Here is a 15,725-nt window from a genome sequence, read left to right as displayed (position 1 = left end):
AGGGGTTTCGCTTCAGCCCGATGAGAGCGATAAGATCGCTTTGCAGGACGGCGAGTGCTCAGGTGTAAATTTGGAAAGAATGCACACGAACAAATAACAAACGGACAAAGGCACACAAATCCAAACTTGTCTCGGCTACAAAGGACTAATACAGTACAGTACAAGGATTTTATATCCCCCCCCCCCCCAAGATGTGTCTGTTTTGTCTTGTGCTTGAGTTATTAGCTGGTTGTTTAACCCTCTAAGACCCCCACGTGACCTTCCGTTCACCCCGTGGACTCAATGTGGCCTCGTTCTTAATTTAACCCTTCAGGGCGCTTGGCCTCTAGCTGACCCAAACTCATCACTGAAACATGACTGACACAGTGTGTGTGAGAAAGTGTATTGATGATAAGAGGGGGCCTGCCCAGATCACGCCCTATTATTTATATCATATTCATTTTTCCTTGGATGTTGAATGCAAATTTCCTGCCGAAGAACGAAAAACATGCCCGGTGACTTTTTGTCAGGTGTCAGCCGACTGGGAGCCTACATCTCTGAGGACCAGTGCTCAGGTCACGGGCGGCTTCAAGGCCAGTCCAATGATGGGGACGTACCCTGCCGAGGGTGGCTTCATCAACGCCGACCTGGTCACTGCAGACGAGGAGTCCCAGGAATTTGATGAGCTCATATTTGCCTTAAAGACTGGTGAGTGAGTGAGTGAGTGAGTGAGTGAGTGAGTGAGTGAGTGAGTGAGTGAGTGAGTGAGTGAGCGAGCGAGTGAGTGAGTGAGCGAGAGAGAGAGCCCACACAGAAAAAGGTTTCACAGCATTACAAAGAAAAAAAAACAACAAATCGTCTGAAGCACATTGACACAGTGTACACATTTTAAAACAAATGTACCATTTGCCTCTGTTTTGTAATATCAAAAAAAAAACCTACTACTTCAAGGTGCTGTGAATGCGCGCGCACACACACACACACACACACACTGTCGTCATGCAATGAGGTAGACATTGCCTGAGTTTTCAACACTGCTAAATTATGCAGTAAAACCTGATCATAGCAAAGTGGTACTGAGTAGTAACACCAACAAGCGTACACTGTGGAGTAGCTAACATATGCAGTATTATCCATCCGCCATTTCTTTGCCTCTTATTCTCACGAGGGTCGCGGGGAGTGCTGCAGCCTATTCCAGCTGTCAACGGGCAGGAGGCAGGGTACACCCTGACCTGGTTGCCAGTCAATCGCAGGGCATATCGAGACAAACAACCACACTCACAATCACACCTAGGGGCAATTTAGAGTGTCCAGTTAATGTTGCATGTTTTTTGGGATGTGGGAGGGCCCGGAGAAAACCCACGCAGGCACGGGGAGAACATGCAAACATCACAGAACTGTGAGGCCAATGCTTTACCATCTGATCCATCGTGCCAACCTATACAGTATTAATATTAATAATATATTTTACTGATGCTTCTTCTTCTTCTTTTCCTTTGGGCTTGTCCCGTTAGGGGTCGCTACAGTGTGTCATCTTTTTCCATTTAAGCCTATCTCGTGCATCTTCCTCCCTCACCCCAACTGCCTTCATGTCCTCCCTCACAACATCCATCAACATTTTCTTTGGTCTTCCTCTCACTCTTTTTCCTGGCAGCTCCATCCTCAGCACCCTTCTGCCAATATAGTCACTCTCTAACATTCTAAACATGTCCAAACCATCGAAGTCTGCCCTCTCTAACCTTGTCTCTAAAACATCAATCTTTGGCTCTCCCTCGAATGAGCTAATTTCTAATCCTGTCCAACCTGCTCACTCCAAGCGAGAACCTCAGCATCTTCATTTCTGCTACCTCAAGTTCTACTTCCTGTTGTCTCTTCAGTGCCACCGTCTCTAATCCGTACATCATGGCTGGCCTCACCACTGTTTTATAAACTTTGCCCTTCATCCTCGTGGATACTCTTCTGTCACATAGAACACCAGACACCATATATTTCACTGATGCTGCCTTATCTAAACTTGGGTCAGTGGTTTCAGTTATATTTCACCTTTGCACTCAGGTTATCCTCACGTGAAGAAAGAAAAACATGTTATTTTCATTTTATTTTTCATAAGCGTGTCTTTCCTCCAAATGCCTTCAAAACTAGACATAGCTAAAGTGACTTTGCCGCCGAACAACAGAAGAAATGCCGGCCTCGTGCAACCGGTTGCAGCCTTGGCGTTCGTTTGTCGCGATCAAACTGGTTTTCTGTCGCTCTGCTCCTTCTGCTTTCCACATGAGTCGCATACATGGCTGCGCTCTCACAGAGCGACCAATGGTGTTGGAATTAACCCTTTAATGAACATCCATCATTTCTCTTTTCAACCTTCCTAAGTCATTTACCCAGAGATGAGGGTTAAATATTTGAGAGCTGTTTGTTGACCTACCAACCTTTACTGTAATACATTATCTTGTCAGCATGATTTCCGTTTGAGTCATGCGTGCGTAAAGAATTCTATGCAAATTGCACATCGTCAACTTCCTTATACAGTATAATAGTTTACGTTTTTTTTTTTTTAAATCTGAACTGTAAACCAGAATATATTGGATTTTTTACAAATTCAATTTCAGCAGTAAAATTCCATTATCTATTCAACTGAGGATGTAGGTCATGGGTGTCAAACTCGAGGCGTGGGGGCCTGATGTCGCCTGCCAAAGCAAATCATGTTTGTCAACTTCTGTTATTTTTGATAAAAAACTGTACCCAAATTCCAGATTGTCATAACAACAAACAATAATGTTGAGGTATTGGATTTTACTGTTACCAAACCCTTTTTGTACAGTAACCTAAACAATGCTTGAAGAACCTATTGTCCGTCTTTCAAAACTAGCTATCCCTCAAGTTTGTTGTGTAATGGTAATCATATGATTTAGTGATTAAACATTTATATGGTATCACTATTCTAACAGCCGTCAGACGGAAATCGTAACTACAATGCAGCCTGAAAAAATTTAGTTTGACGCTGCTGATATACGTGGCCAGCATCATGAGGAGATGATTTCGGTAAAGTAAGGTCATTTTTTTTGTCAAAGAAAGAATGAGGACGTTTTATTGATTATATGCATACTAACAAACTCTTGTTTTAGAAGCCATAAAGGACTGCCAGATCTCGCATCTCACACTTTTGTTTTCACGAGTGGTGAGATGCAAGTTTATTGGCCCTGCTCAGGCCACATCAAATATATCTTTAAGTAAGCGGTTCCAAGTTCCAAAAGACTTGTAAAAGTCTCATCAGTTATAGCTCCGCTTTATCTCAGGTGAGAAGGTCCTTGAAAAACTGAACAGGATTCCATTTCAAATGTAGTGTACAGTTATTAGTCGAAAAAAGGAAACATATTTGAGTTGCTTAATTATTCTGAAGCATTTTGAAAGGACTGTAAATGGCATCACGTTGCTCGAGTGGGTTTGCTCATCTGCCCCATAGCCGAGACCTCCCAGGTTCGAATCTCAGCTCCGGCCTTGCGGTGTGGAGTTCGCATGCACTCCAACTTGCTCCCACGCAAGTTAGCTTCAGTGAAGACTAAACTGTCAAAAAGTCAGAATGGTTGTTTGTCCTGATGTACCAGATTATTGGCTGCTGACCAGTCCAGGAGTAGAAATATAAAATCAAATGTAGGCCTTATTTGGTGAGTTGCCTCATGCAAGATTCACCTCAGCGGAGTGAAGTTACCATTCAAGTAACGTCTGTCAATGGTTAAAAATCAGTAAGAAACTACACGTACTTGTGTGTTGAAGTCCAGTCAGCCTCGCCGGACTCTGGACACCTCCCCCTTGTGACTTTCGACCCCCACCCCTGCCCTATGTCACACTGAACTTTTAACCTGGTTGAAGACCAGCAAAGCGAGGCAGTCAGCTGGAAGAAATAATTGTTTAATGACAATTACATAAGCGGGCGAGGTCGGGAAGCGACTCAGTAATGAGCCTCTTCGCATACTTCATTTACTGGTGAACTATTAAACACGCTCGTCTAGTCAGCATGCAGTAAAACTGATGGCTGATCATTAACATGATGCTTTTAATGCCAAAGCAAAGCATTTTTTTTTTTTATCATTCCTGACTCTCACACACACACAGTATGAAGACCCAGGTGTCACTCACTCATATTCATGCTTAAAGAATGTTTACAATCCTCATTTCTGTTGATTTACAGACATCTGTCAGTCACCCCCAGTTATTTGAAACATTTATGTAATGTCTTATTTTGCCCGACTTTGCACGCCTCCTTCAATTTGTGGTGAACTTTTGGAAGTATAAATTGAGTTCAAATTTGAAAAAGAAGGGAACGAAGCCCTTCATACAGTTTTTACCCATTTTGACATTTTATGTGACAGCAGTTCAAATGTTATTCTTTCAGCATGAATTGTGATGACTTTTCCTAAAGTGGCCAGAAAAAAAATGCCTTTTTTTTTTCATATAAGTTGTTCTGGATCAAAATTGACTCATTTTCACTAACATAACATTTTGATTTACCAGTGGATTAAGGAACACGGTGATAATGGTGGAAATCTTCATGCTAATAATGTGAGCATTTTTTATTTGGGTAGTGTAACCATGTCCAAGCTAGAATTTAAAACAGTCCCAGGAACAGAAGAAACGTCAGACACATTTTTTTTTATGTCAGACCCTCCATAAAGCATTTTGTCGAGGTGCAGTTTGTTGGTTTATATCGATTGCACTCATTCTATGTGATCATGAAAAAAAGAACATTACGTGCACTAAAGGAACTAATTATTGAAGCGCTATTAATAGACTGACACTGAAAATGCAGGCGAGCGGTGAAAATTTGGGGTGACTTAGAGGACAATACTGGGCCCAGCACGCCGGTGTTGATGCATGGAGTAGGTGCTGGCCCGACACAGCGATCTTGTGGCTGTTAATGCCGGACCCTGATTTACAGCACATTATGCGACATTGGGGATTTTTTTCAACATTTTAAGTTTTATCACTCTCTTAGCCAAATTGCTTGGCTGCCTGGAAGAATGCAGGTTCATTTTCCACCTAGTTTCCAAGTACGTTGCATAATTTTAGAAAAAGGTACGTATATACACTATTTACCGTTCCATGCGTACAACTTTAAAATAAAAAGAAAACGAAAAGTAGTGGCCCGTACGGGGATCGAACCCGCGACCTTGGCGTTATTAGCACCACGCTCTAACCAACTGAGCTAACCGGCCCGGCTATGGATCACTCGTTGCGTGAGAGTATTTCAGTGGACTGGGGAACACAATGCGGGTGTACGTATTTAGTGTATATAAGTGCGCTTCAGTAGTGTGCAAGTTTCTCATTCATAAGTTTTTGGAGCGTTTCAGTAGCCTATAGGAGGGCTTGTCCCACTGCTGAGCACATTTTCCTCATAATTCTGAGGACAGGGGTTCAAATCCTGCCTGTGTGGGGTTTGCGTGTTCTTCTTGCTACTGCCTTGCTTTTCTCATGGTACTCTGCTTTCCTCCCACATCCCCAAAACATGGCAGGTAAACTGAAGAGTCTACATTGTCCATAGGTGTGAAAGGTTGTTTGCTTATATGTTCCCTGCAATTGTCTGGTGATCATTTTATGGCGGATCTTCAGGGTGTACCCCATCTCTCGCCCAGAGTCAGGTGAGGTTGGGCTCAGCATGCCAGCAACTCTAGTGAGGATAAGCGCTATGGAGCATGGATGAAGGATGTATGAGACCATTTCAACAATATGTGTGAGTGTTTTATTTGTGTGGAAGAGGATTTTGTTTCACTTGTGCCAGGTACTCGTGAATTATGTCCATGATGGGCCCTCATTCTGTAAAATGCTCTTTGTTGTATATGTAAAATGCAGTACACACAATTTATTCAATGATTTGTTCTCATCAGTTAACCGTGATTTTCATAATTCTTGTGTAAAATGTTTCAGGGAGCGGTCTGAACGTGAGCGACAATGAGTCCGTCCCAGGCAGCCACGACGGGGGCAGCGTGAGCAGCTCCCAAATCGTAGAGCTCCGAAGGATCCCCATCGCAGACACGCACCTTTAACACCGGTCATCCTCATAGAACAACATAGTATTTTTATACCACGACGGCATTTGTTTGCACTAAATGATTTCATTTTTATTTTTTGGCGGGATAGAACATTTTCACATAGAGCTTTGATATGATTTGTACCGCTTTTATATGGACGTATGAACCTGTATCAGAATGTTGTTCTAAATTAATGGATGCAGTCTGACTGGAAGTTTTGTAGCAGTCTACTAAATGTGATAGAGCTGGTCTAACATTGTTAATAAATATTATTCTGTCTATTTTGATTGGGGCTGAGTTTTTAATGGATCATTCCAGTATTAGAAGAGAAATTAGGACCAAACATTTTTTTTAACTGACCATTTTTTCCATGTACATATTCACAGTTCTGTAGATTGGAGTTCAAATCCCACCACCACCTGTCAACCAACGTTTACTAAACTGATTTAAATTTGATAGATTTTAAATGTGCATGGGAGATGTAAATTGTCCTCCCATTCCTGAGTGACCCTTCTAATTCAATGCAAGCAAAAATCATGAAATTTGACTGCACTTACTTGTTTTTGCAATAATTAACAGATGCACGGCGCCCATGGTGCAGATAAACAGAGAGGCGCGAGTTATTTGAAGAAGTGCAGGAACAAGTAATATGATTGTCTCCATGTGCTCATGACCTCACTCGCCTTCCCGAGGGCGAGGGAGGTGAAACTGGAGGAACAGGAAGAAGACGATAATCTGCCATCATCAAGATGAGCTCAGGCCTTTGTATTTTCTCGCTGGAGGAACACGTTCACGAAACTATACATTAAACAATAACTTCAATATTGTGGATTTAGAACTGCGCTGCATTGTAGATACTGAGAGTCAGTTCCAGTATTTTGGTGGCCTCATGCAGTTTGGGGTGTTTCTAATATTTTTGTGTCTCTGATTTGACCAAATACAGCAAGCAAAAATTAAGACTTGCTCGTGCTAGTATAATGCATTTTTATTTTTTGCTCTTGTTCATTTCAAAACGTGCTGACTGACATTGCGGCAAACTGCCGCAAATCTGTGAGCGCAGCACACAAAAAGCCATCGCGGTGTCTTCGATTAAAGTTACATCATTAGCCGTGATGCGCGTGTTCTTATCTCACGCTCACAGTCGGCTGGCTGATAAGGACGCTGGGGTTCATGGAGTTCTTTTCAGTCTTCATCTCAGAATCTCATGGTTTTTTAGTGCACTTTACTTTTTCCTGTCAGTTTGCAGTGGATATTATCTGTGCCGCCATTATATGAGGGTACTAGTGTTTAAAGAGGAAAAGTGTGATGATAACCCAAGAAGAGAAAAAGAACATTGCATCATATTATGTACAGCACTACCTAAAGGCATCACTAGATGGCAGTATCCCGCTGTAAAGCATTTTGAAGGGTAATGTTACATCCATTTCATTGTATGTTAACTTTATTATATGATTGCTAATTTCGCTATACACAGTACATGTTTCTTCATATACTCATAATGTTTTAATGTTACATGAAATATTGTCCAAAATGTTATTTGGCGCAACGCTACTTTTATTCCATTACATCGAACTTCATTCCTCTCGCCGATTTTATTTACGTTTATCTAGCTATTATTTCTTGTTCAAATTAATGTTTTTGAAGTTTTCTGTCTCGGGCGATGTCATAGGTCTCTGTTTGACCACTCCAGCATCACCGCAATGTTTGACTACATTTCATCAGCCAAACACAGCCAGCCAGTCACACCACTGCACCCATGGTCTTGTCCACGCAGAAACCGAATTTTCAAAGTGGGAAAAACAATGGAGGAAACAATGGGGTGCGACTCGCAGTCAGAAGAGGCACAAATCCTGTTGCCTCACATTCAATTTTGTTTCCTTTACAGAATATGAAAAACAGTAACATCCTTGTTTGCCAAAAAATGTGCACATTTCAGCCTACAATAACGCCACTTACAATTTTCTCTATACAATATCTTCCAGGATAGCTTCTTGTGTAGAGAAAGAAAATTAGTTAATGAGCATTTCTTGTGGTTACCTTTGTCTAAATTATGCTATATAATGAAGATTTAAAGTATTTTTTTTGCTTAAGTTAAAGTGATATTTATGGGAAAACATTGCATTACTATTTCATATTCTTGTCCATGAGTGAGTCAGTCTTGATACAAGTTTTCACCATTTATTTATTATTTGAGTTGGGTTTTTTAAGTCATCATTTGGAGGACCACTTTTTACTCTTTCATATTATTCTAAATTAAGTAAAGTAGAGTAGTTTGAGTACAATTTAGGCTACCCTATCAACCCTGACACAGCACACAGCGGGCAAACAGTTCTGAAGATTGCGCACACACGCACACGCACATACACACGATGAAACTGCCTGTCACCACATTCACATTAAATTAGAACTAGTGGAAGTTATGATGACACACACTCGTGCAATCAAATGTAAACCAATGCAAAAGCTGCATCCCAAAACAATAAAATGATTAGTTTTGAGATTATGTTAACAGTACTGTATATTTATTGTGGCGGTGGTAATTTGAACGGGACGGCATCGTGCTGACAATTGTAAATCAAAAGAAGATTATCTTTGAAAAGGCAAATTTTTTTCACATATTTTTTTTGTGTGTTGTTATCTTGTGTAGATGTATACCACCATTCTTGACTCTGTCTGACAAAAAATGAATAAATTCAACAATAACATTTGAAGCACAATCAATGGGTGTGAACGTGTGGAACATGATTATCATCTATTGTCGTCAAAATGTACGGAAATACGGTTGTACGCCCTTTGAGTCGAAGGTTTTGCCGTAACGGGATAAAGGGCACGGCCCGGTTTTATGTACTTTGCCAACAGAATCAATTCCCCAGTGAATAATAGTCATTTAATTCTTTTTGTTTGTTCTGTTTTGACATACCCAAAGTGCTCTCATGCAGGGAACATTGCGTGCAACACCAAAAGCAGCAAACTCCATAACAGAGTGGTGAGGGTGGAGCTGTATTAAATCACTCACTCAGCTCCCTGTGACGTCATTCGGCAGGGGAAAAACTTATACAAAGCGGATTTTACCACTACAAGACCTACTTACGAATACTCCCTTATGCAAAGAGAAAACTTTAGTTAGGTGACATAAGACAGATGGAGGGACTTGACATGTTTCAGCGAGTTAAACACTCACAACCGGATTTTACCACTAGAAAGCCCACATGCATGCATATGCAAGCCAACGAAATCCATGTGCAGAACACGAGGTTACATCACCTTTTTTTTTTTTTTAACTAAGATTAGGATTGAGACTGTGACAAATCCACAACAGAGTGAATTCCATTTTCCTGAAAATGTTAAGCGTCCAATGAGGTCCAAGCATTCGGAAACGAAGCAGTGGGGAGGATTTGTCCGTCTGTGTATTACGCACATGAGTCTTGTCCTCAAACTACATTCCCCATGCTGCTGACACTTTTGTCTAATGGGTGAAGAAAGAAACAAAGAAAAAGGAAGACAGCAGATATTTCCCTGAATGACAAAAGAGACTTGATTTGTATTTGAATCCAAATTTGCCTTTCTGCTTTCATGCTTGGTGGAGGTGACAAGACCCAAAAGTGCAGTTGCGGCGCCAGGTTGTAAAACAGGAGCAACATTCTCTCGGTTTTATTTGACGTTGTTGAAAGATGACGTGGCCTTTTGCCTCTTTTGGACGCACTCAATCCAAAGGCCACGGACGTAAAAATGGAGCCTTGTAAATTTTTCGGGACCCACACTGAAGCTGCACCGAAACAATCGTTGGATAACAACAAGAGTAAACAGTATTTGCACCATAAAACCAAAAAAGTCAAGATGCATATAGCGCAATTTAGAGTGTCCAATTAATGTTGCATATTTTTGGGATGTGGGGAGAAACCGGGCTGCCTGGAGAAAAGCCACGCAGGCAGGGGGAGAATCTACAAACTCCACACAGGCGTGTTTGGGATTGAACCCTGGACTTCAGAACTGTGAGGCCAATGCTTTCCAGCAAAACCACCGTGCTGCCCTAGGGGAAACTACTTTTTTATAAAATTGTGCAAAACCTGATCACTATCGTGTGCAACATTGTTTATAGAACACAATTTATATAGATTACATAGCAACATAAGTCTCCTCATTCCAAACCGTAAACCACCACTCAGCAGTTTGAGTTGGGGGTGTATCAACTGAATTTGGGCGAGAGTCGAGGTACACCTATGGCCAACCGAGTCTTCTAACATGCATATTTTAATAGGAGGAAGCGGGATTCCCTGAAAAAAAAAAATGCTAGCACAGGAAGATCATGCAACCGCTATCAAGAATCCTAAAGCGAATTGTGAGGCAGACGTGCTCACGATTTCATCATGGTGCTGCCTGAAGTTTTTATCTTAAGCCGAAATTCACAAATTAGTACAGATTGCTTGTATTTTAAAGGTGATTCTCAAAGTGTGGTATGAGTCCCATCTTCTTCTTCTTCTTCTTTTCCTTTCGGCTTGTCCCGTTAGGGGTCGCCACAGCGTGTCATCTTTTGCCATCCTTAGCCTATCTCCTGCATCTTCCTCTCTAACCACAACTGTCCTCATGTCCTCCCTCACAACATCCATCAACCTTCTCTTTGGTCTTCCTCTCGCTCTTTTGCCTGGGAGCTCCATCCTCAGCATCCTTCTACCAATATACTCACTCTCTCGCCTCTGGACATGTCCAAACCATCGAAGTCTGCTCTCTCGAATCTTGTCTCCAAAACATCCAACTTTAGCTGTCCCTCGAATGAGCTCATTTCTAATCCTATCCAACCTGGTCACTCCGAGCGAGAACCTCAACATCTTCATTTCTGCCACCTCCAGTTCTGCTTCCTGTTGTTTCTTCAGTGCCACCGTCTCTAATCCGTACATCATGGCCGGCCTCACCACTGTTTTGTAAACTTTGCCCTTCATCCTAGCAGACACTCTTCTGTCACATAACACACCAGACACCTTTCGCCAGCTGTTCCAACCTGCTTGGACCCGTTTCTTCACTTCCTGACCACACTCTCCATTGCTCTGTATTGTTGACCCCAAGTATTTGAAGTCATCCACCCTCGCTATCTCTTCTCCCTGTAGCCTCACTCTTCCCCCTCTACTTTTCTCATTCACGCACATATATTCTGTTTTACTTCGGCTAATCTTCATTCCTCTCCTTTCCAGTGCATGTCTCCATCTTTCCAATTGTTCCTCTGCATGCTCCCTGCTTTCACTGCATATGACAATATCATCTGCGAACATCATGGTCCAAGGGGATTCCAGTCTAACCTCATCTGTCAGCCTATCCATTACCACTGCAAACAGGAAGGGGCTCAGAGCTGATCCCTGATGCAGTCCCACCTCCACCTTAAATTCCTCTGTCACACCTAAGGCACACCTCACCATTGTTCTGCTGCCATCATACATGTCCTGTACTATTTTAACATACCTCTCTGCCACACCAGACTTACGCATGCAGTACCACAGTTCCTCTCTTGGTACTCTGTCATAGGCTTTCTCTAGATCCACAAAGACACAATGTAGCTCCTTCTGACCTTCTCTGTACTTTTCCACGAGCATCCTCAAGGCAAATAATGCATCTGTGGTACTCTTTCTAGGCATGAAACCATACTGTTGCTCGCAGATACTTACTTCTGTCCTGAGTCTAGCCTCCACTACTCTTTCCCATAACTTCATTGTGTGGCTCATCAACTTTATTCCTCTATAGTTCCCACAGCTCTGAACATCCCCTTGTTCTTAAAAAATGGGAACTAGAACACTTTTCCTCCATTCTTCAGGCATCTTTTCGCCCGCTAGTATTCTGTTGAATAAGTTGGTCAAAAACTCCACAGCCATCTCTCCAAATTGCTTCCATACCTCTACCGGTATGTCATCAGGACCAACTGCCTTCCCATTTTTCATCCTTTGTAATGCCTTTCTGACTTCCCCCTTAGTAATCATTTCCACTTCCTGGTCCTTCACTCTTGCCTCTTCAACTCTTCCTTCTCTCTCATTTTCTTCATTCATCAACTTCTCAAAGTATTCTTTCCATCTATTTAGCACACTACTGGCACCAGTCAACACATTTCCATCTCTATCCTTAATCACCCTTACCTGGTGCACATTCTTCCCATCTCTATCCCTCTGTCTGGCCAACCTGTAGAGATCCTTTTCTCCTTCTTTCATGTCCAACCTGGTGTACATGTCTTCATATGCCTTTGTGGTATGAGTCCCATTATAGTTAATAAATTTAATGTGTAAATATGATGAGGCAATTCAAGATTTTTATTGTTTCATAGTAATAACGGCCCGGAGGAGTATGGACCCCCCCCCCCCCACCCTGCAAGAGTGGCACACAGTCTCCGTCTCATGGTACATGAAAGAATCAATTAAAAGTCCACCTGTGTTTTTTACACTACTGCTATAATGCACATTTGTTCAGTACAGTTCTGTTACAGATAAAGTTCTATGCATAATCTTTTAAAACTGTGTTTTCAAACAATTTTATATCAGTTGTGCTACTTGGGAAGCTTGGGATTTTATTTTTTTTAGGTGTAAAAACTTTGACAAGCATTGCTTCAGAAACGTGGACGGTGCATGTTGTCGCCTTGCCTCAACATTGAGTCAACTCTGAGTTGAAACAAGTCTTGAAAGGGAAAGGAAGCGCACCCAAAGCAAACAGCATTCTGGGGATCGGGGGTGGCGTTGTCTCATAGACACAACATCATATCAGCAAATGACACACTCATACACTCTCCTATCCACACTCCAGTGTGCACAACTATGGCCAGTGAGCCCCCTCATACTATACGTGTGTTGTGTGCATGCCTACGTGAATGTCCCAGCAAATCCCGGGGATATTCTTGCTTTTCACATCCCAAATGCTCGACACGCATGCATGAATGCCGCCGCCGTGTACACGGTGCACCCAAGTGTTGCACAGTTGACACGGAATGCTCCTGGCTGATATTTTTAACCACCACTGTAGCCTGAAATAGTTGTGTTTGCACAGATAAGCTGTTGGACCAACAAGTCTTTTTTTTTTTTAAATGTCATTTTTCCCCAGTGGGCCTTTTGTGGGATGGAGTCTTGTTTGGCCTTTTCCCAATGTGGCCTTGAGCAACTTGCAGTTGCTGTAAAACACATTATCACTGCGACCTCATTAGATTTGTTTCGATCGCTGAGTCTGTCTTTATGAACAAAATATCGGATGTATATAAGCAGCTATTATTACACTTAGAACATAACAAACAACAGACCATCAGAACGGCCATACAATAGAGGGCGTGGCTTAGTGTGAGCAGCGATAGCGAGAAAGCACCATTGTTGAGCTTAGTGGGACGTCATGTGACCTTTGCAAAATGATGTCACGAGAGAAGTCACCACATAACACCGACTCTGTTTGTGTGAGCAGGACCGCCCAAAACCAGTTCAATCCTGCAACCCTAATGAACTCGAATAATTTAACACTGTACAAAAGCAGTTATTGTTGAACAAAGTATTTGCTGTTAGGTGCAGTACATCACTATTGTTGTTGGATTTTATCATCTTCGTCCACATTAGTAAACAATTACAATTTTGTGTTTGTTAGCCTGACAGCAAAATTCCCACATATTTTTAACTTGCTGCCTTGATATCAGTATGGGGAGGGGGGTGCTGTTTGGGAAAAAAATTGTGTTTTCATTGTCCACCATTTCTATGGTTTCATAACGGCCCTACATAGGAAGTCATAACCACATCATGGCCTGCAACAAAAATGGGTTTGACACCCCTGCAATAGTGCATTACAATATTCATCTTATTTCCCTTTTTTTTTAAAATGGTTGTATCAAATTAAGTGCTCTTATAAAACTATCAGATTATGCACATTTTATTTTTTCTGTCCTTTATTTAGAAGGAAGTTTAGAGAGCAACTGCCAAATCCTGAGTCACTTTCACACAATGAACGCACTGATTGTTTTCATTCTCTCTATCTACAATCCAGCATTCGAGTGAGTCACAGAACTGGAGCAGACTGGACTGGGTCGGCCTTCGGGTCAACCTCGATGACAGCAACACATAAAATGTAAGATGCGTCTTATGTGGCGTTTCTGTTTTGTTTTGTATCCTGACATCATTGAACTCCTGTCAAGATTTGAACATCATTTCTTTTGTGGCTTTCAGTAAATTGTCACTGGATACTACAATCGACACAACAAAGACTGTTGCTTGGCAACAGTTGGACCACAGCAACAAGCTTCGAATGAGTTTGCGTGCATCTTTGCGTTTTAGCCACCTGGTCAAGTCTTTGCTTTTAGCATAGCAGACAGCAGCTGTGCAGACGGAGCAGGCTTGGTGTTGGTCCAGCCCAGAGGAGCAAAGGTTGAGGATGGGGGGGGGGATTACCCACTGGTCCAGTCCGGTTTGGACGGGTGGAAAATTGGGGAACATGAGACGTGAGCGTCTGAGCTTATCTGCCAACAAAATGAAGGAGGAAAAATTTGTCAACCGGTCAAGTCAGCAGTGGGGATTTCAACCAATGTTGTGCTACAAAAGAAGCTCAGCGCTTGTTAACAATACAAATATAGAAAGATGCACAGTGTTGAAAATGTGTTGACCAGATCCATGGAACGGTCATGGAATATTATTGTACACACCTTCAACAAACAAAAATTGCAGGTTACATTATTCACAGTTGTACCATTTCTGCAATCTAAAAAGAAAACAAAAAATTACACACAAAAAAAAAACAATTTTTCCACATTTGATCCAGGACAACAATTATATACAGTATGCATATTAGTTGGGCAAAATGTAAAATTATTAGTATATTCACCACTTGTGAACAATCCCAACATTCCAGCAGCTTTAGTGGATGACCTTTTACAAATATGGTTGACAATAAGCATCAACATAATTATTGACTTTGATACTAAAAATGACTTTTTGAGCATTTTTCAATTGTCATTATTTTATAATACTGTACAGAGAAATGCAACTTCTTCAAATATTTGCAAATCAGAAGCTGGATCATGAGTCAAACCAAAGATACATTTCCACACAAACTAAAGGAAATTATACTCGAAAAAAAAATGAAAGTTGTATATCTAATTTGCATGCAGTTTACCATCTTAGAGCAGTTACACAAACACAAAGAGATGGGACTGGAGGAATGACAACCCCCACCACCTCCACCACCATCACAAACACTGGTCTAATGAATTCCTGTCACTCTGCACATCAAATAACATTTTATTTGCAATTCAAGGGAAACTCAACGACTTTGAACTGACCTGAAGTTAGATAACTAGATGTATTTCTTTCTTTCTTCTTTCTTTCTTTCTTTCTTTCTTTCTTTCTTCCTTTCTTTTCTTTCTTTCTTTCTATTTCGATTATTTTCTATTTAATTGCTTGTTTTGTGGTGTTTTTTTTCCATTTTTATATGAGAAATAAAACATTACAAAGAAAAACAACTATGCATATATGCACACTGACCTAAATTGAATGTATTAACAATACACACTTGTTAATGTTGAACCTGTACTCTGTCACGTTTGATGTGGTATGCACGAGGCCGTGGTGTTATGTTATTTTGAAAGTGGCTTATCACCTGGAGCTTGCAATAGAGAATCTAGGTTAGTGAGGGTCTGTCCATGTGAGGTGCTTTAGAACCTAGTGTGATGTTTTATAAAACTCATTGGCCTTGTCTAAATATGAATATTAATAGCGAGTGTGACAAATT

At 41.4% G+C, this 15,725-nt stretch overlaps 1 protein-coding gene and 1 non-coding gene across 3 annotated transcripts in view; one reads left to right on the top strand and one right to left on the bottom strand.

Annotated features, from left to right (window-relative positions):
- The window catches only part of adgrv1 (adhesion G protein-coupled receptor V1), a 104,345-nt gene extending 98,100 nt beyond the window's left edge, over window positions 1-6,245 (top strand). For both annotated transcript variants that reach the window (XM_061817222.1, XM_061817220.1), the window contains 2 exons: window positions 510-687; window positions 5,899-6,245. In XM_061817222.1, coding sequence (XP_061673206.1) covers window positions 510-687; window positions 5,899-6,017 — 297 coding nt within the window. In that variant the 3' untranslated portion in view covers window positions 6,018-6,245. The remainder of the gene's footprint in view (window positions 1-509; window positions 688-5,898) is intronic.
- On the bottom strand, window positions 5,116-5,189 carry trnai-aau (transfer RNA isoleucine (anticodon AAU)). Its single transcript has one exon. It is a non-coding gene; the product is annotated as a tRNA-Ile (tRNA).
- Window positions 6,246-15,725: the final 9,480 nt, after the last annotated feature.

This window comes from Syngnathoides biaculeatus, chromosome 4 (assembly GCF_019802595.1).
Source record: "Syngnathoides biaculeatus isolate LvHL_M chromosome 4, ASM1980259v1, whole genome shotgun sequence".
Lineage (NCBI taxonomy): Eukaryota > Metazoa > Chordata > Actinopteri > Syngnathiformes > Syngnathidae > Syngnathoides > Syngnathoides biaculeatus.
Note: the sequence above shows the minus strand (reverse complement) of the source record. Positions and strands in the feature narration are given on the sequence as shown.